The 22,102-nt window shown below is 38.7% G+C and overlaps 2 protein-coding genes across 3 annotated transcripts; one reads left to right on the plus strand and one right to left on the minus strand.

The window, feature by feature from the left end:
• The first annotated feature begins 5,792 nt into the window (after window positions 1–5,792).
• Window positions 5,793–11,914, plus strand: pdzph1 (PDZ and pleckstrin homology domains 1). Its single transcript, XM_039614324.1, has 6 exons — window positions 5,793–5,815; window positions 5,898–6,055; window positions 6,252–6,294; window positions 6,458–6,644; window positions 9,944–10,079; window positions 10,566–11,914. The coding sequence occupies exons 2-6, from the start codon at window positions 5,934–5,936 to the stop codon at window positions 10,663–10,665; spliced, it is 588 nt and encodes a 195-aa protein (XP_039470258.1). The 5' UTR covers window positions 5,793–5,815; window positions 5,898–5,933; the 3' UTR covers window positions 10,666–11,914.
• A 3,666-nt stretch (window positions 11,915–15,580) lies between these two features.
• Window positions 15,581–21,062, minus strand: macir (macrophage immunometabolism regulator). Of its 2 annotated transcripts, none has more exons than XM_031734254.2 (2): window positions 20,887–21,062; window positions 15,581–17,027 (listed from the first exon to the last, which is right to left on the minus strand). In XM_031734254.2, exon 2 carries the CDS (start codon window positions 17,012–17,014, stop codon window positions 16,373–16,375), a length of 642 nt encoding a protein of 213 aa, XP_031590114.1. In that variant the 5' UTR covers window positions 17,015–17,027; window positions 20,887–21,062; the 3' UTR covers window positions 15,581–16,372. The 2 variants fall into 2 exon arrangements, with proteins under 2 accessions (XP_031590114.1, XP_031590113.1); XM_031734253.2 differs by having other exon boundaries at window positions 15,582–17,031; window positions 20,887–21,056.
• Window positions 21,063–22,102: the final 1,040 nt, after the last annotated feature.

The following is a 22,102-nucleotide window of genomic DNA, read 5'->3' on the forward strand; positions in this document are numbered from 1 at the left end:
AATGAGAGAACAAGTTTCTGAGAGTTAACAGCTTGCGTGATAGGCGGCTCACAGGACAACAGCTTCAAGCACAGCTTAATAATGATGGTAGTAAGCAATTCTCAGTTTCAACTGTGAAGAGAAGACTTCAAGCTGTAGGTTTGACAGGACAAGCTGCAGCTAGAAAGCCATTGCTAAGACGTCAGAATAAGACAAAGAGGCTTGCCTGGGCCATGAAACACTGCCACTGGACTACTGAAGACTGGAAAATGGACTGATGAATCAAAATTTGAAATCTTTGGTTCATCACAAAGGATCTTTGGATGCCGTCAAGTAAGCAAAAGTATGGTTCCACAGTGTGTGGCTTAAACTGTCAAATATTGAGGAGGAAGTGTGATGGTCTGGGGCTGTTTTGCTGGATCCAGGGTCGGTGACTTGTATAGAGTGACAGGCACCCTGAACCAAAACAGCTACCACCGCATTCTGCAGCACCATGCAGTACCATGCAGTACCCTCTGAAATGCGCCTAGTTGGTCCCTGACCAACTAGGCGCAAGATAATGACCCAAAACGTAAGTCCAAGCTATGCCAGAACTACCTCAGGAAAAAAGAACAAGATGGTAAGCTTGAAAACATGGAGTGACCAGCACAGTCTCTAGACTTACTATCCATCAAGCTGGTTTGGGATGAACTGGACAGAAGAGCGAAAGCAAAGCAACCTACAAGTGCCACACATTTATGGGAACTTCTGCAACAAATATGGGAAGAACTTTTTGAAGAATATTTGATTTCTATTGTAGAAAGAATGCCACGGGTGTGTTCAGCTGTTATATCTGCCAAAGGTGGCTACTTTGATGAGTCAAAAGTTTAGAATACATTTTGGTCTATATATTGATTCCACGATTTCTTTGTTTTGCATTGCTTATTTGTAATATGCTTTTATTTCAGAGTGCAATGAGACATTAAACTGCATAATTTTCAGTAGAAAACTGGAAAAATTGGGGTGCTCTAAAACGTTTGACTGGTAGTGTACATACAGCGGGTAAAATAAGTATTGAACAAACTAACAATTCTCTAAGTAAATATATTTCTTTCTTTTTAGTAACCTGTCCTGTCTAGCAGTTTTAGCAACTGGAATCATGATCTAAATGCTTTGTTGTGTTAAACTCTTTGCCAAGAGAAACATACAATTTTGCGTGTGTGTGAGTGTCTGTGTGAAACAGAGAGAAAAAGAGAGAGAGAGAGAAAGAATGTGAGTGCCTGTGCATGGTGTTTGTCATGAAACGTACTTGATAATGAGGGTGAGAGACTGCAACAACAATGTCCCCTGGGGACCAGAGACAGACAGGGGAAGACCCCACCCAGTCCCCCAAGAGTGTTGAAAATCCAAAGTGTGTCCCCCCCCCGGTTTAAGGAAGAGGGAGGCCCGCAGCTAAAAGGTAGGAGCGCTAAAGAACCAGAGGCACTAGGCAGCTGACCCTGGCAGAGGCCGGCCATCCCAGCACAATCCGAGGAAGGGGCCTGGGCGCAATCGGTGGAGCCCCAATGCAACAAAGACGTCCAAGCCAACCACAGACCACAGCCCCAAGGCAGCAGGTCAGCAACCACACTAAAACACCCAACCAGGCACCCCAGAGCCAGCAAATGTCCATATCCTGTGGGTGGGGCAGCAACAACCAGTGGATAGAACACCCTCCTCCACCCCCCCATGAAGCTGCACAAAGACAGAAAACCATCCACATCCACCCTGCCCTTCGAAGTGCGGATGAATGGATGATCCCCAGAGCCAACAACAACCCTGGGATGCTGTTGGCTTGACCCTGGATCACCAGCCAACCTCTGCCCCAGACAAGGTGCAGGAAACAGGGGTGTATGAAGACCTGCCTGCTCCTATCTCTGCTTGTCAGTGTTAAACGTGGTCCGTTGGGTGTATGCGTTGGTGTGTGAAGTGTAAATAGTGAGTATGACTGCGTGAAAACTAGAGTGCAATTAAAAATGAGGATTTTATGTCATATCTCATTATTACACATGAATTAATTTATGGACATATTTGGTTTGATTGCGTGCATTGGATATTTACCGAGAAAATTGGTGATGAGTTCAATACCTTTTTTACCAGCTGTACATATGTAAATTTTGCTGCTTTTGTTAAATATCTCTTTCATCATCTTCAAACATCTTCCAGTTCGAGAGAGGACTGTTAAGATCAGCAAAGGGACAGGAGAATATCCTTGGGGCTTTCGAATACAGTTTTCTAAACCCATTGTGGTCACAGAGGTTGACACAAGTAAGTAAATTTCTATATCACAGTGCTGACTCAACAGGGTGTTCAGCTGCTTTGTTGTTGTTGTTTTGCCTGTTTTTTTTTTATTTGCTGGAAATTTAAGAATTGCAAAAGTAACCATGATACAAATGTAATTACACATTTCGTGGACCCCCTGTTTATCCTCTGCCTATTCACACGAGCCAAGGTGTGAAAACGGGTGTGGGCCACAATCAGCCAAGGTTTCGGGTGAATACATTGTGAGATCATGTGATTTACTGAGGTCAAATGGCCCAGGATGTAAGTGGGCGTTTAGGCGTCTGGGAAGGGATCTCAAAACTGGACAGTTGGTGTTGTAAGGCACCGCCTCTGTTCAAAGAGGGTTGTTTACAGTGGACATAGATAGCTTCTTTCACTCCACATTCAAACCATCTGTCTTCTATGTCCAAAATGTGGACATTGGCATCTTCAAAAGACTGATCTTTGTCCTTCAGATGCAGACGGACAGCAGAGTCTTGTCCCGTCAAGGTGGCTCTTTTATGTTGTGCCATGCATTTATGCAGTGGCTGTTTGGTTTCTTCAATGTAGAGGTCTGAACATTCCTTGCTGCACTGTACAGCATACACTACATTGTTAAGGTTGTGTATGGGAGTTTTGTCTTTGGAATGAACCAGTTTTTGTCTGAGTGTGAGGCTGGGTCTGAAGTACACTGGGATGTTGTGCTTGGAGAAGACTCTAATGAGTTTCTCTGATAAACCTGCTACATAAGGGATGACAATATTGTTCTGCTTGGCCTTCTGATTCTCCCTAGTTGTGTCTGACCTTCTCTTCTGTGCATCTTTGCTGATTTGACGAAAGCCCAATTAGGAGAACCACATGTTTTAAGAGCTTTCTTTACATGTGTGTTTTACCCCCTTTCCCTTCTGGCTTAGAGGGAACATTTTCTGCCCGGTGTTGTAGGGTCCTGATTACTCCAAGTTTGTGTTCCGTAGGGTTTAAGTTTAAAGATATAATTCATCCACTGTTATCTTCTTCAATGCCATGTGGCAACTGTGCAGAGCAGCTACCTGAACTCTAGTCTTGTTAATAATTTTACATCTCGGTGGGCTCTTTAACAGAACCCAATTGAGTCTAATAATAGATTAAATGTCATGTTGAGGCTCATTTTTAGTATCTACTTGGGTGTTAAGACCACCCATAATACTTATTTTATCTGAACTGAGCTCTAAATCAGATAAAAAGGCTGAGAAATCATCAACTCTGAGTGAGAATGGACGATAGACAACAACAAATATCATTGATTTTTTATGTTTTAATATTTTTGTTTTGTTTTCAGTATCAGTTTTGGTTTGTTTTTTGTCTGTTTGGGAGCTGACACAGTCTCTAAGTCTACACAGCCACTGATGAGAGGTGTGTAAGATTGCACTCTGCTTCGGAATGGCTTATTTGAAGAGTTTCAGTCATGCTTCAAAGCTCATCACAGCACAGAAACAGCTTTAGTGAAGGTTACAAATAATCTTCTTATGGCCTCTGACAGTGGACTCATCTCTGTGCTTATCCTGCTAGACCTCAGTTCAGTAGTCAATATGGTTGAGCATAACAACAACAACAACAATAATAATATTAATAACAACAACAACAATATTTTAATGCAGCAATTAGAGCATGGTGTAAGAATTACAGCAACTGCGCTGCAGTGGTTTGAACTGTATCTATCTAATACATTCAATGTGTTCAGGTAAATGGAGAGACCTCACCACACACTAAGATTATGTTTAATTCTGATATAGTTTAGTGTACTTGGCCCTAAAAATCTTAGAAATATGGAATCCAACTGGATGCTTATTCTTGATGACATTACCTTGGGCTCCAGTAGCACTGTGAGGAGTCTTAGAGACAATTTTGACCACGATATGTCCTTCAATGCACATATAAAACATCACTCTGCAGTTAATCATAATTTATTATTATTCTCAGACTGTCTTGCACTACTTGTCTTTGTCCTGTATTCCTCCCCTCACCACCAAATGGTCGTGGCAGATGGCTGCCCCTCGCTGAGGCTGGTTCTGCTGGTGGTCTCCCCCTATTAAAGGGGAGTTTTACCTTCCCACTGTCACCACTTGTTCATGTAGGGCCATTAGATTGTTGGGGTTTCTCTGTTTTCTCTCTATTTTTGTAGGGTCCTTACCTCACAGTATAGAGTGCCCTGAGGCAACTGTTGCTGTGATTTGGCACTAAATAAATAAAATTGAATTGAATTGAATCAGTTGTTAAATTTCATTGCTACTAAATATTACACAGTCAACTGTTAGTGGTATTATAATAAGTGGAATGGACGGGGAACAACAGAAACAGAAGGGGGCCAGTGGATGCTGAGGCACATGGTGCACAGAGATCAGAAACTTTCTGTAGAGTTAGTCACTACAGTCCTCCAAGCATCATGTGGCCTTCGGATTAGCTCAAGAGCAGGCGTGTAGAGAGCTCATAAAATGGGTGCCCAAGCAGCTACATCCAAGCCTCACAAGACCATGGTCAATACAAAGCATAAAGCATGGGATTCTGTGGTATAAAGACTACTGCCACTGCACTAGAGCAGTGGAGACATGTTCCCTGGAGTGACTAACCACGATTCTCCTTCTGGCATTCCAATGGACAAGTCTTGGGTTCTGTGGTTGCCAGGAGAAAGTTACTTGTCTGACTGCATTGTGCCAAGTGCAAAGTTTGTTAGAAGGGGGATTATGGTGTGGGGCTGTTTTTCAAGAGCTATGCTCAGCCCCTTTGTTCCAATGAAAGGGACTCTTAATGCTTCAGCATGCCAAGACATTTTGGACAATTTCATGCTCTCAGCTTTTTGTGAACAGTTGGCCCTTTCCTGCTCCAACATGAACCAGTGTACAAAGTAAGGTCCATAAAGACACAGATGAGCAAGTTTGGTGTGATAAAACTTGACTGACCTGCACAGATTCCTAGAGATTCCGCCCTATGTATTTAGAACGGGAAGGCAGATGAGCAAAAATCTAACTCCACAAAAATGTTGTGTCATACTTGAAAAGATTTCTGTGCAATTATGTACTTTAAGGATTGTGTTTGCTTTTCTACTTGTCATTTGTTTTGATAACTTTACATCTTTTTGTTTTCTTGTTAGTTTAACATTTATTTATTTCTGTTTCAGATGGAGCTGCAGAGGAAGCTGGGTTGATGGTAGGAGACTATGTCCTAGCTGTCAATGGTATCGATGTCACCAGCATTCCTCATTCTGAAGCTGCTGATTTAGCCAGACAAGGTGTGCTATGCTATAAACAATAAAGCACATTTGTGGAATGGACTCATAAAGAACCAATATGGAAGCCAGATGGCTAAATTAGATGGTAACTGTAATATTGTTAATATTATAGGTCCAGATGTTCTGACATTGACTGTTGGTTCAGACATTGCTCGTGGTCCTAACACACCGAGACCAGCCTGTCGTGGTTACCTTCATAAGCGTACTCAGTCTGGTCTGATTAAAGGATGGAGAAAGAGGTGGTTTGTACTGACGCATGACTGCTGCCTTTACTACTACAGACACAAACGGGTAAGTATGATAGAGGTCATCAAAATAACAGTCCACAAAGAAATTTCTTTGTGCTTTTGGCGCTACTTCATGGTCATTACAGGATGAAGGCAAAAGGCAGGCACTTTCAGCAACAAAGATGGAAGGGGCTGAGGTGGGACCAGACACTTCACTTGGAAAACCATTTGTGTTTAAGTGTCACCCTCAGTCTGGTTTTCGAGTTTACTTCTTCTGTGCCACTTCCAACCAGGAAATGAAAAGGTAGAAAGACAGATATAACTTTTTAAAACCAAACATATTTAAAATGTTTTTATGTACAATTTTCTTTTTCTGTATTCTAAATTCTAATTGCAGTTCTTTAAACTGCACTCTATATTCTTTATTTCTTCAAAAAGTGAAAGAGAGAAATTGAAATAAAAACTATGTTTAAAATCATATTTATCTTGTTGGATTCCAGATGGCTGGAAGCTATGGGGAAAGCGACTCATACCATTACACAAGTAAGTTCTATATTTTCATAAATCAAAGAGGGCTTGCTACAGAAACTGTTCATTTAATTGCATATAATATTTACCTCAGATTGGAGTAAATATGTCGTTGTTGATTGTGGTGGCTTACTACCAGTTTCGTTTAAGCTGATCTCAAATAACTCTTATGTTTTAGAACCATGTTTGGGTGGATGTCACTAAACACAACTCGAATCTGCCCCCGCTGGCTGTAAAAAATCCGGACTGTCTAGGATTGCTTCATAAAATGGATAAAAGCAAGGATTCCTGGGTACAGCACTACTGCATTCTGAAGGATGGGTGCCTCTACTTGTACAGTGGCATCCGTGCAACCCACGCACAAGGTAAAGCTCTACATCATGTTTCAAATACTGACATGGCAGTGTTCCAGAATAATAGGAAAGGAAAATATTTCTGAGAAAAATAATGACAGGACTGGTGTTTTATTGATTTATTTTAGCATTTGGCAGGTGGTGCTGTGGTGTCTGTCTTTGGCGACAGGGGTTGCTGCAGCACCCGCAGCACCCCTACTTCCCACAGCCTTGGACAGTTCTGTTAAAATGTTTAATGTTGAAGAAAAAAGGCTGCAAAAAATTGACTGTAATTATAAAAAGTCATTTGATGTCATATAAATGTCACAAGGAGAAAATGCCAGAAAGTACCAGTGCTGGGCTTTAAACAATACAACTGAAGTTTGCAATAAGATGTCAACAATCAGTAAAAATTTTCAATGTCAAGATTTGGCATTGAAAATCCAGAGTTTAACCTGGTCTTACTTATACAGTCCTGATCAAAAGCTTCAGACCACATGAGAAATGGCAAAAAAAACATCATATTTTCCATGGTTGGATCTTAGCAAGGTTTCAAGTAAAGCTTCAACATGCAACAAGAAGAAATGGGAGTGAGACAAAACATTTTTCTGAGCATTCAATTTATTGAAAACAATGCTTAAACTGAAACTGGCTGTTTTACATCAAAAGTTCAGGACCACACCTTCAAAAAAACCCATAACCCCCCCAAAAAACAGAAATCAAAGTTCCAGACATGAACTCAGTAATGAGTAGCTCTGTTGTTGTTGATCACTGCAAAAATTTGTTGCGGCATGCTTTTCCATGAGGTGAGTTGGAACATTTCTCCAAGTGGTGAAGACGGTCGTACAAAGTATCGGCATCTACTGTCTGGAACTGTTGTCCATTTTTGTAAACTTCTCTTGCCATCCATTCCTAAAGGTTCTCAGTTGGATTTAGATGAAGGGAACAAGCAGGATGGTCCAAATGTGTGATGGTATTCTCAACACCATTAACGTTGGAAACATCCCATGTTTGGTGCTCTCTTGCAAAGTCCAAACAGTCAGTTCTGTGGCGTTCAAGGAGACGAGCCCTTTGAAGATGTTTTTTTTATTTTTGAAGCCCTTCAGTGTCAGATGCCGTCTAATGGTTATCAGGCTGCAGTCGGCACCAGTAACGGCCTTAATTTCGGTCGAGGATCGCCCAGTGTCTTGACGGACAGCCAATTGCATGCTCCGGCTCAGTGCTGGTGAAATATATTTGGGTCTTCCACTTGACTTTTTTGTTCCATAACCCTCAGGATCATTTAAGAAATTCCAAATGACTGTCTCACTGCATCCCACCTCAGCAGTGATGGTGCGCTGCGAGAGACCCTGCTTATGCTGTTCAACATACTGACCAAGTTCAAAAAGGGAAAGTTGGTTTTTTTGCCGTTGCCATCAAAAAGTCATGACAGGCAGACTGACAGAAAATGAAATTAAATCCACATTTAATTGCACAGATTTGACCTTTTAACGGTACGTGGTCCTAAATTTTGATCGACTGTAAAACAGCCTGTTTCAGATTAAGCGTTGTTTTCAATAAATTGTATGCTCAAAAAAAGTTTAGTCTCAATCCCATTTCTTCTTTTTCCATGTTGAAGCGCTACTTGGAACCTTGTTAAGATCCAACCATGCAAAATATGATTTTTTGCCATTTTTCAAGGGGTCTTAAACTTTTGATCGGGACTGTACTACAGGTGAATTAACAACTTACTGAGCTTTATGCAATAGCAACACATATTGTGGGGGAATATTTTAGTCTCTGTACACTAAAGGTAATAGTTATAGAAATAGAAATAGAAATTCAACTTTTTTCTCAAAATAGAATTACTTTTGTCAAAATGTTAACTTTATTCTTAAAATGATCAATAATATTCTTTTTTCTTAATGTGGCCCTAGTACTCGTCTGTACATTTTGAGTGATGTTATTATTACTATTTTATAGTTTTTATTTATCTGTCTTTCTGTCTTATCTGCTCCTCTGTGTATTAACAATTCAATCGACGTTTTTTTAGCCACAATGCTACTGCACCAGTTTTTAAATTCCAAGCCAATCTGATAGCAAAACTTGGTATGTTCATTAGAAGAGCAAACTATATTGCTCATTTTCATGAATAGGTTTATTTGTGTCAGTTAGCATGACTTTATAACCCATACATTTCTATAGGAGTAAATAAACTGCCACAGGTCATATTTTATTCTTGTCATATTTAATTCCTCTTTTATTTTGGGGAAACAAATAAATCTTCACTTTAAAAAATACTGTTCTCCTAAACCTTGTTCATGCTCTTTATCTCAACAACACACTTGACGGGGAAACGTTAATGTGACACAACAAAAAACATCAGCACTATCATCGGCTGTTTCTGATAAGCTGGTAACAGTCAACAAGGCTGATTTTCAGCTGATATATATATAAGTGCATCCACAGCAAACAGCAAGTTGGTGAAAGCATATTTCATGAACTGGTGAATCAAAATAAGGATCTAAGAAAGGCTCAAAGGAATTCTGTAGATTAAACAATGGATCTCTGTGGGTTTGTTAAACCCATGTTCATGATACAGATGTTCTAAAACAGGTCTGTGTGCAATGGTGAGAGAAAATTTATTATATACACCAGGGGTCCCCAGTCCCAGTCCGCGAGGGCCGGTGTCCCTGCAGGTTTTAGATCTCACCCTGGGTCAACACACCTGAATCAAATGATTATTATCATTACCAGGCCTCTGGAGAACTGCAAGACATGTTGAGAAGGTAATTTATCCATTTAAATCAGCTGTGATGGATCAAGGACACATCTAAAACCTGCAGGGACACCGGCCCTTATGGACTGGGATTGGGGACCCCTGGTATACACTTTTCTTTAATTGGCCAGAAACTGTGGGACAGAAACATATTTTTTCAACTTGCTTTTATATAAATTATAATTTGTAACAGCCATTGTGGAGCTTTTTACTTTCTGCTTCATATTAGTTTTATGTCTTACCAGCATGAATGTAATAACATACATACAATGTAAAATGTCACTAATGTTTATTCCCATTTTTATTTTTTAGGTAAGGACAAGTAAGCCAATCACTCAAACCTATTGGCTATGTCTCACAGTGTTTTGTCCCCTAAAATCTCACTTCAAGTGTCTGCATAACCACTTACCAGTTAAATGAAATTCTTTTTATAATGAATGCTGGTTTTCCTCTGATTGACAAAGCAAAGCAAATACATGACCTGTGAATGAATGATCTGGTCTAGTGACCTTCCATAGTGACTACATTTGTGAAATACATGGAACATATATTCATCTTATCATCATTTCTTCAGGTGGCATCTACCTTCAGGGTTACATGGTGCGAGAGCAGTCTTATGGAGCCAAGAATTCAATCATTGAGCTGAAACCTCCATCTGATGAATTCAGAACTTTCTACCTGTGTGCTGAAAACGCTAATGAAAATAAACGGTGAGGAGCTGTCTCTTGTTTTATTCACAGGCTTAGTATGTTAGGTTGTTGGCTGACCAGCATGTCTTCTTAGTACTAGGAACAGCAACCCCTGTGATCTTGCACTTAGTACACCTGTGTGAGTATAAGAGAGCTTTGTATGAATGTGGTTTAGGTATCAAAAGTGACTGACTTGTAACAGCGTCTTCTATTTGACCCAACAACGCCAGGGACTGTGGAGACGTTCTGTTACTCTATTTGTACACAAAGACATCTTTCTAGTGTGTTTTTGTTGTGTCTGCTTCTCAGTGTGCTGCTGCTGCTTCTGCTCTCCGACTCTCCACTCTCTATGCCAGCGTGCTGCTTAAATTAGACGACAATTCCAGGATTTATCAAACTATCTCGTACATTAGCCCATGTGTTGGAAGAACTTTTTTAAATATATTTTTTTTTAAAAACAAAAGTTGAAAGATGGTGTCATGTTGACGTTTCTGTTTTTCTTTACAGATGGATTATAGCTATCAAAGCTTCAATAAAGAAGTGGCTGCCTTTACACCAGGCACTTCAGCACTACATGAATGGACCACCAGAAGAGACCAGAATGTGAACATGTGTCTGTAAATACTGACAGAATCTTGTGGATCACTGATTAAGCCTCCTGTTTGCAGACTGCTATACTTTCCATATGTGAGGGACAAGATTATTTATTTGATTTTTCTTTCGTCTCTTTTTACACTGCTTACTTTCAGCCTCGTTCATTCATTGTCGATTTTTGCATTGGTTTCTAATTTTTTTATTTGCTTAAAGATCAAGGTTGTATACGCAAACAAATGAGGCGTAAAATTTATACTCTATAAATACATTTTATTATGATTAAAAAACTGTCACATGGGAAAAGTCAGTACATCTCTAAACTGTTCAAATATCACATCGATCACCTTCATCTGTGTAGACTGTATTAAAAGGATTACATGTTTGTTTCCATTTCCTGTGATGTATTATTTTACCTAACTAATCTTATACCTAAAAATACCTTATACCTTTTCATTGTTTTTAAAGAACCATGTTCTATTCCTTTGAAACCATCCTTTACACTTCCTGTATGCCTGTCTCTATAGACAGCACCAACTACTTAAGAATGCTGTGGATTTTGCAGGACTGTGACATCAGGCTTATAGGCAAAATAATATTTGGATATTAATAAAATTACTTCTGATATTTTTCATTTTCTCAAAGGAAGTGTAAGTCATTTTATTGTTTTCTGTGTGCACATATTTCAGTTAAAAAATATTTAGATAGCTTCCTAAAACAATTCAGATGATTAAAATTAACAACAGACTCAGTGAAAACAAATAGATATTGATTACATCTGTTTAGCTAATTGCCCTCTAACCTTTAACCATGTTGTTCTGTACTTCATTTATACTGTGTTGTGAATTCCAAAAACTTATTGGGCAGGTTTCATTTTTTAAATTTTTTATATCAAATGTTGACATTTCTATGCTTTTATATTAATATGCTGTTTTTATACCAGTTTTCCTTTTGATACTTTTACCCCACTTAGAACAGACAGAAATGTATTACTGTTACTGTAATAAATTCTACAATCAATTCCTGAGATTTTGCTTATTACATTTAATTACCATCCATTTCTTACAAATGTTGTAATTCAAATTAAATTAATTTATGCACTCTTTCTGCATTCAGGATCTTCCTCAAGGACACTTTGGCATTCAGGGATTGAACCACCAAACCTCGGATTAGGAGATGTGCTACTAATAGAGTTTCTTGAATCAGTGATGAATAGTAAGATATTCTAGCTTTACGGAGGGCTTTTTGTAGAACAACAAATTATTTTTTCCAGTCTAAATGACGATCGTCTTTTACAGTGAGACGCAATTTCCTCTCCATCTTGCAAGTTATCTGCTTGTATTTTATTGTCTTGTATTATGTGTTGTATTACTGGCCTTTGAACATTTTGTTCCTTCTACTATAGTAGAAGGAACAAAATGTTCAAAGGCCAGTAATACAACTGTGAGCTGTGTGTCTTCTATATCGTAGTCTAACTGACAGTGAACTGTTCCTGCCCCTTGCACACAACCTTCTATTAAAGTGACTGCATGCAGTTCAGAATTGAGACTTAATGCGCAACTAAGTAAGATAGTGGGACGACTTTTTTAAAAAAGTGACCCAAGTTCTTTATGAAGTCATCATATTCAATCATTATTGGGGTCTCCAAAAGCAGCTTTCAATACAGCCACATTGTCAAATAATCTTTTACTGCAACGTTTACAGTGATCTCCATCACGCTCCATAGATAAAAATTTTAGAAAACTTATTTTTTTTATCAGCTGAAAGAAATAGGAACATTTTAAAAAGTGATAACAATAATGGGGCGACCGTGGCTCAGGGGATTGGGAAGCTCATCTGTAACTGGAAGGTTGCCGGTTCGATCCCCCTGGTCGTTGTGTCCTTGGGCAAGACACTTTACCCTACCGCCTACTGGTGTTGGCCAGAGGGGCCGATGGCGCGATATGGCAGCCTCGCTTCTGTCAGTCTGCCCCAGGGCAGCTGTGGCTACAACTGTAGCTTGCCTCCACCAGTGTGTGAATGTGAGAGTGAATGAATAGTGGAATTGTAAAGTGCTTTGGGTGCCTAGAAAAGCGCTATATAAATGCAATCCATTATTATTAAGTACAAAAAAGAACTTGGCTACACAGGAGATCTACATTACCCTTCACAGCATATCACAGACTGTCTGGCTATTTAAACTGTTGTATAAACTACTAAATTTCACATCTTCCACTGCCAAACGCTTTTATTTTAGGTAGGAAATTTTTATCTAATTTTACCTAACTTAAGTCACTCATATTGTTAATTAGTATTTGTTCCCATCAAGATAAACATTAAAGTTCATAGAGGACAGTGTAGTGTAACATGCTAAGAGATCACTAGTGTCAGCTCACACAAAAACATTAAAAATGTGAAAGTCTTTTTTTAATTATTATATTGTTATATTATCATAACACTGCATTATTATTGTTTCTCAGTTTCCACCAAGTATTTGTGGACAAAGTGAAATGCACTTAAAAAGCGAAATGAAAATACACTTGTTGAAAGAACGTTTTGCAGACTACCCAATTTGAATTTGCTTCATCTGAGTCTGGACCAAGTTGAGAATATTCGTATTATAAGTATTCAGAAAGAACTAACTCAAAATTCACTTTCTTTACACAGCTTTTTAGACAAAACAGCACTTTCTAAAACCTAAATTCATTTAGATATGTGCTTGTTTTTGATCATTACATAATTAATATTACATTATTTATGATGTTTTAAATGGCAATAATTATTGTTCATCATAATTCATAATTTCTGGCTCTCAGATTGTATTAGAAAGTTACAGTGGCATACAGCAACGCAACTGACATGCTCTATGGCTCTGACCTGAGAATGTTGAGATAAACGGTCTCACAGATTGCACCTCAGATTATTTCATTTTATGCAACAGAACTTGGGAGATGCCATTATAGCATAAAATTTAGATTTCACAAAGGCTTGTTACAGCTTAAATTAATACATTTTACACTGATAAGTGTAACAAAAAACACAAGTTCTGAGACAAGAATTCACAATTTCAATTCTTTCAAAGAAGCATGTCCAACGGTGCATACTCAAGGGGTGTACAGATCTGTAAGTGTTTAATGGCTTACTTATATATACAATACTGTTGTTGTAGTGTTTTCTATAGGAACACATAATTAGTGCCGTGGTGGTGAAAGAAGCAGAGAATTCCAGAGACAGTCTGTAGCACATATCCAACAGTGCAATATGTACAGAAAAAAAGTGTTCTGCAACAGAGGGACCGAAAACTCAACCATTACAAGCTGTAAGGGAAATCTACACACTTAAAAACACATCTCACATCTCTACATACTGCCGTCATGAACAATGTAGAAAACAAATGATGCACTGATTTGCTACAATAAACAATAAAGATTTACAAGAAGTGAAGTGACACTCTCTCACACTCTATCTGTAGTGGAAGACACATGGTCGTTTGGTTGAATTTAATCAAACTACATGATAATCCTTCATTCTGTCCAGTGTGGCTCCAAATTGATTCTCAGAAGCATGGCAAACTCTGCATCCCCATGCCTTCCATAGTCACATTAGTAAGAGACTGTTTGGAAGCATTCTTGTTACCAGCGGTCTAAGGAGATGACCAAATAATTGAAGCATCCTTAGTTAGTCTCTGACTGGAGATGTTTTACATGTCTTTTCTCTGTCATTTATATTTACCACCATTCATCAGTTATTGGATTCAATCAAAAGTGAAAGTACATACACTACCAGTCAAAAGTTTGGACACACCTTCTCATTCAGTGGTTTTTCTTTATTTTCATGAACATTTACATTGTAGATTCTCACTGAGGGCATCATAACTGTGAATGAGCACATGTAGAATTATGTAGTAAACAAAAATGTGTGAAATGACTCAAAACATGTTTTATATTTTAGATTCTTCAAAATAGCCACCTTTTGCTTTGATTACTGCTTTGCACACGCTTGGCATTCTCTCGATGAGCTTCATGAGGTAGTCACCTGAGATGGTTTTCCAGCAGTCTTGAGGAGATGCTGAGCACTCGTTGGCCCTTTGCCTTCACTCTTATCCCAAATGATCTTGGGTTTAGGTCAGGTGACTGTGGAGGCCAGGCCATCTGGCACTCCATCACTCTCCTTCTTGGTCAAATAGCCCTTGTACAACCTGGAGGTGTGTTTGGAGTCATTGTACTGTTGAAAAATAAATGATTGTTCAACTAAACACAAAACGGATGAGATGGCGTGTTGCTGCAGGATGCTGTGGTAGCCATGCTGGTTCAGTCTGCCATCAATTTTGAATAAATCCCCAACAATGTCACCAGCAAAGCAACCCCACACCATCAAACCTCCTCCTCTATGCTTCAGAGTGGGAACCATGTATGTAGAGAACATCCATTCGCCTTTTCTGCATCACACAAAGACACGGCAGGTGGAACCAAAGATCTCAAATTTGGACTCATCAGACCAAAGCACAGATTTCCCCGGGTCTAATGTCTATTTCTTGTGTTTCTTGGCCCAAACAAATCTCTTCTGCTTGTTACTTTTCCTTAGTATTGGTTTCTTAGCTATTTGACCATAAAAGCCTAATTTGAACATAGATGTGTCTGCTACTGGGACTCTGTGTGGCATTTATCTGGGCTCTAATCTGAGGTGCTGTTAACTTGCCATTTCAGAGGTTGGTGACTCGGATGACTCAGCAGCAAAGGTCACTTCCTGGGGCGGTCCTCATGTGAGCCAGTTTTACCGTAGCGCTTAATGGTTTTTGCGACTGCACTTGGGGACACATTCAAAGTTTTAGCAATTTTTCGTCTGACTTATTTTCAGTTGTTAAAGTAATGATGGACTGTTGTTTCTCTTTACTTAGCTGATTGGTTCTTGCCATAATATGAATTGTAACAGTTGTCAAACAGCAGTGTCAGCAGTGTACCAACCTGACTTCTGCACAACACAACTTGTCCTACAATGTAAAAAGTATTAAAAATAAAGAAAACCATTAAATCAGAAGGTGTGTCCAAAGTTTTAAATGGTAGTCTAAGTACTGACAATTATTATATTTGTGCATCATTATGGACAGAAAAAAAATCAAATACCTCTTAAAAGCACATGGCATATTTTATATTACGACAGACTTCAAGTGGCATGTTTTTTTTGTTTTTAATTGATTTACTTACATTACTGTAAATTAGAGCGTGGAAATCATATTAACATCTAAACCAACAGTACTACATCAATAAATAAATATGTAAATAAATGTGCAACATACAATAACATTATATTGTTAATTTGAAAACTCCAAATGCAGTTCCATAATGTCAAACAAACAAGAACAGTCACAGTAAAACTATTGTACTGATGTCAACGGTGCATTTTAAAGCTGATACAGTATGTGATATGTGCTTTCTCAGCTATAAGCTGGTATAATAGTGTGTATCCAACCATTACAAACACACAACAATGCCAATAAAAACTGTCAATAAATAGGTCCATCAGTTATTGCTAAATTTATATAATTCAATTTTTTTAACCTCAACAACCTCATAATGTTAAGCATACAGAACAAGGTAAACCTCCCAACTAATAATATAACAAGATTATCATCAGACTGTCTCCTTAAAGAACTGTTTATAATCATAGTAGAAAGAAACAAGTCTAGAAATAGCACCTAAATACCCCAGAGGATGAAATACATCTAAAAAAGTTTCACTGTGCTTTCATGTCTTGTTTCTGGTAAACACACGCTCCCCTCGTAGGTTGAGGTGCTGCAGTTGGTACTGTAGCACTTCAGTGTCTGATGACTCTTTGATACTTATTTTGTCCAGATTAAGGTAGTCAAGAGACTTGGACTGGGTACCTTTACTTTTAAGCAAACAGAGTGGTAGTGGAGCATGCAGAGCCCTCCCAGACTCGCCGTGGGCCAGAGATCTGAGGAAGGTGTCGCTCGAACTGGGCATACGCCTTCGTCTTCGTCCATTAGTAGCAGGAATGTCGTATGGTTGGTAGTACCGGCCTTTGGCTTTGAAAATACGTGAAGACCGGTGGATGCCCAGGTCCACAGACTTCGGGACTGTGCTCTTGATGGAGCTGGACACTGCATCTGATACACGGGCCTTCTCAGGATTACCTTCTGACCACTTGTGGGCCAGTTTGAGCAGCTCCTCACCAGTGGTGAAGCCCACCAAATAGTTTGAGTCCATGTGGAGAATCTGGTATCCTGCAACAGTACCTCTGATTGGTGAACATGGGGTGCTGGAACAGCGAGGTCTCTCTGCTTCTGGTTTCAATGTGGCTTTGATGTCAGTTGTAGGGAGAATGGAGACACGTGTCCTGGATACTCCACTTATATCCATTTCCATCGTTACAGATATCCTGACTGATCAAAAGGTTAAAAAAAGAAAGAAAAAAATATCAGCCATGAGAAATGAGAAACACACACACACAGGGTGGATATAGCTGGTGGTGGGAAGTTGGCTGGTCCCAGCACCAAGAAGGACTAAATTTACCCTCATTAGTATTTAGATTTTCCAAAAAACTGATGCCTTCACTTAAATTTAATCCATTACAAGTATTTAAAAGTGGCCAATGATTTGTGCAAGCAGCCAAGTTGACTTGCTGTCTTGAATACAGTGGGTGAGCTGACAATTGCCATTCAGTATGTGGCAGCTTGAAGTTGCTCTATAGCACCGGCCCTATTCAGATCAGTCAACATGGCATGCTTGGAGCGGACACCAACTGGTGATTGCAGTAGGTGCTGACAATCAGCTAGCTCCCATGCTCCCTGTTTCTCATGAAAATGTGACAAAATGTCAACAACTGGAGGAAAAAGAGGAGAAGAAAAGAGATGAGAAGAAGAAACAGACAGATTTTGCATTTGATGTCAAATAAGACATTTTGTAAACTGTGGAGCAGTAAAAATGGACTAAATGTAGGCAAAAACAAAGAAATTGGAACAGAAATTAGGACTTAATCTAAATCAAAATTTCCTCTCAAAATTAACAGTGGGTATAACAAAGAAATAATTAACCAAACATTACTTTCCATACTTTTTGTGACAATTTTATTTTCTCAGTAATATATAAAAATAAATAGTTATTTTGTCGTATATTTAAAATACACTAATAATAGTGTGGTTGTATGTTAATAGCAACAGCTGCCTGTTGCTATTAACATACAACAGATCCTCTAATGATGTATCTGATCTTTTCTAGATGAATATGACACATAATCGTTCTAACATAATGGCGAAATGTTGGTGGCAAAGAGTCCTTCCATCTAGAAAGAGTAAGGCTTCTGGTCAACAGAGAAGAGAAAGCTATCATGTTCACAGCTTTGGGCATAGGCAAATCAGTTTCCCATTTATTTTTAAGGTACTCTAAACTGGTGAGCTGATGTGTATTGAGGAAGGTATAGATTCTGTTCATAATCTGTTTGAAATCAATGGAGGCAAACCCTTTCTTTTACATACACAGAAATTTCCCTGCCGTGGGATCAATAAAGTCTTATGTTATCTTATGTTATCGTATGTTATCTGTCTTAAATCGTATAGGAACCTTATCCCAGGTTTTAGCTAGATGTCGATCTCGAAGGTTTGAGTGCCCATGTTATACTATAACAAGTATAAAATAAAATGGCCTATAAAATGACCTCCAGCAGGCCACTGGTGTGAATTAAGGCTGCAACGATTCATTTGATTCTAAACATAAATTCTTTGCGTTGATGCTTCATTTAAGGCATGGCTCTGTAGCGTGCCGTTGTCACCATGGGAACGTAAGAGTGAGCGTTTTACCCACATTTGCGACTAAAAACAGACCTGCAATACAAATGTATCTAAGAGCAGTGTGTGACTAAAACGTTTGGCAACATTAAGCCTACACAGCCCCCAGTTTTAAACAGAAACACTGATAACACAACAGCAGTAGTGATGATGACACTGGCAGAGTTTACCTTGAAGCTGGAGTCCATTAACAAACCACGAAGAGCAAAGAGGCAGAGCCATTACCAAGAGTGCAGGTAGCGTGAAAGAAAACATGTTTCTAACATCCAAAATAGCAGCCATCCTTTGGAGAAAGCTTTGTTTTAATTACAATTAAAGCATTTACTTTGAAAAAGCTAGCGGGAATTCATTAAACCACCTGATCAAAAACCGAACTTTCTAGCTGGTACAGAAGTTGTTGTAAGCCTCCAGATGTTGTATTACAATATGCAGATGAACTGTTAAGTTAGTCTGACGCCATGTTTAAGTTATACAGCTTGCTGATGCCAGACATCTTATTTTACATAGAAGTGAACAAAAACTTTTTTTTACTTTACTTGAGAGTATTTATATATTTTTTTTTATTTTTTATATATTTTTGCACAGTGCCTGGCACTGTGAAACCAGACTGTCATTCACCATAGAATACAAGAATTGGTAAGGTGTCAGGTACAGTGTGTGCTGAGCAGCAGCCAAGGGCAAAGACCCTGATCAACTGTTCCCATGCTACCAAGGTTGGCTAATGGGAAGAAAGCTGAGATAGTGTGGGAGTTTGAGAAATACCTTGATATAGTCAGGTTCACCACAACACACAGCCAGGGCTCTACCAGTCCTTGGAGAGGGGATGGTCTATATCTATCCCTATCTCTCTCTTTCTCTCCATATTATATATATACATATGTATATCTATCTATCTATCTATCTATCTATCTATCTATCTATGTAATGTACTCAGCTCTGAGGGACACATTATCCTGTCAGCTACTAAAGGCAAAGTTAGCCATCAGATCAGATGCATGGCATGACTTTGCGGCAATCTCTACTCATGTATACATGAAACATAAACTATGTAAAACATTAAGCAGCATGAACAAAGAGACACTAAATCAGGTTAAAGCTAACCTGCAAGACCACCGTGATACATGGCAAAAATAGTGTACATTAAAATTATTATTATTATTATTATTATCATTATAATTATTATTATTATTATTATAACGGATTAGTTATTAGTGACTTGAAATTAAGGACAAGCTTGTACTGCTAGATCAGCTATTGCACTTAACATAACTAACTTCTCATAATACTTACATAGCATATAAGCTATCTCATGATAAAGAGCCGAAACTCATCTTACACACTCACCAGATTAATCAGGTAATGGCACTTACCAGTCCTTTTGGGGTCTAGCAGCCCAGCTATATTAATATTTCTTCCGCTTGAAACAGCAGCCCTAGTTGTAACTTGAAATTATTTAATGCTTAATTTAAGCCACTGAAAAAAATGATGCAAGTCTGTTTTGTTCCATCCTAAGCTAAGCTTGCAAAAATGCAGTAAACTGTTCAGTATAAAACGTCAGTAATTACTGAAGAATAACAGATGACCACTCAGAAAAGAAAAAACATACTGCTAACTTGCACAGGAAACAGCAATCTTATAGTTCAGTGAAAAGGGGCCTTAAAGGGAGGAAAGCCAATACCGGTAGCAATACTGTAAAAACACCAGAAAATCAGTCATTAATTTGTGTGAATAAAGGGTGCTGGCTATTTTTTTCTTTCCATGAAACAATTATAAACCAAGATATTTTATGTTTTCAGAGATTAATTTTAAAGAGAAATAGAACTATTTAAACACTGAGGACCCGCACCCATAAAAATAGGACTAATAGCCGCAGCGCCTGTAAGCGCCATGGCGAGGCTAGTCGTGCCATACGAAGGGAGCCTGGAAAAGCAGCAGCAACGAAACGCATTGTTATTATACCAGTGCTATTGGTTTCACACCAATACATGTGCACCTCAAGCGTGATATAATTGATAACCTTAATATTAATGTCGTATTTTCGAAGGAAGTGAGATAGCGCAGGTGGAAGAAATGGCTGTTATACCAAACGACAGGCCTGATTCATTCTGTTCCTTGCTGAATCAGATGGCTCACCGCGCTGGTGAGAGCAAAAACCTCTTACATACAAAACGTTAGTACACTCAACACACATTATCTACATTTCTGTCGAACCGTAGTTTAAACGCGACGTATCGTAGCGTTTTAAACACTGACTCAGCACCGCACTTGAAACACACCGATGCTGACCACTGGACTGTCGTTATATGGCCTGGAGAAGCTAGTTCATCATCAGTAATGTTCACCGGAGATTTTCTGGCTTCATAGCCGACAGCAGAAGGAAAAATAAAAACTAATAATAATAATAATAATAATAACAATAATAATAAGAAAGAAAGAAAGAAAGATAACACGAACCCTCGAAATCTCCGCACTCCGTTAACTCACGCCCGTGCTCGTCAACAGCAACAGGAACACTTCCTGTCGTCGTCTTCTTCTTCTTCTTTTTTCCAGGAAGACGAAAGCATAGGATGACGAGGCTGGAATTTACACACCTGTGTAATTACGAGCAAAATGAAATTCAGTGAAATGTAATTACATCAATTATTCCCAACGAAACGTTTTCATGAACAAATTCAAAAATACAAGCTTAAAAAAGGAAACATTTTGATAGTAAATTGAACTACAAAAGTAACTTCTTTTTATTGCTGGAAAATAAAGAGAAGTGTGTCTCTTTATTTCCTTTTTTTTTTTTAGGAACTAGATGCAGCAATTTATTGACACATATTCAAACATACATAGAAATGCAGCAGCACATAAGGCAAAGGCAGAGTTTGTGCCATTCTGACAAGCTTGAAAGTAAAGACTTGGCACAGCCCCCTTATTATTCTTTAACACAGCCTTAACTTTCTTTGGTAGCTTTCTTGTAATTTCTTTAAGTAGGCTTCAGGAGTAGCTGTAGGCATCTTGAAGGACATTAAAAAGCTGCTGGTCAGCTGCTGTAGATAGTGTTTTGTTTTGTTTTTGTTTTTTTTAGGTTTACCACTTCTTTATCTTTTACTTGTCCAGTTTCCTCAAAATATTTAACTACACTGCAAACATCAGTGAGTAATAGAGCTTTGTGTATCACTTTGTTTGTGCAAAAATATTGTTTTATGCTGGTGAAACTGTGTTATCTTTTGCATTTTCTCTGCATTCAGTTAATGAAATGGAAACAAGTTATGTGTTTTTGTGATATCCTGCTAGTAACAAAAAATAAAGACATTTTTAAAAAATTTGTTCTGTTATCTGTCAGATACAGACGGACAAAATGGTGGTAGACAAGCAGAAGAAGATGGCCGTAGTCATAGATGTAGCAATTCCAAATGACAAAAACATCAGGAAGAACCAAATACCAAGGGCTCAAAGAAGAGCTCGGGAGGCAGAGTTATGGCTCCCCATACCCACTATTAGACACTTACATGGAGAAATCTTATGAACATAAGCACGCCCACACACACACGTGTGCACACAGGTGTATACGCAAGTGTTCAGACAGGTGTACAAACAGGTACTCACAGGTACACACATACTATCTTGGTTGGCTGCTGCCTCTAAACATATAATGTATTATTAGTACTGTATGCTGCTCAGT

Source organism: Oreochromis aureus, linkage group 7 (genome assembly GCF_013358895.1).
Source record: "Oreochromis aureus strain Israel breed Guangdong linkage group 7, ZZ_aureus, whole genome shotgun sequence".
NCBI classification, from domain to species: domain Eukaryota; kingdom Metazoa; phylum Chordata; class Actinopteri; order Cichliformes; family Cichlidae; genus Oreochromis; species Oreochromis aureus.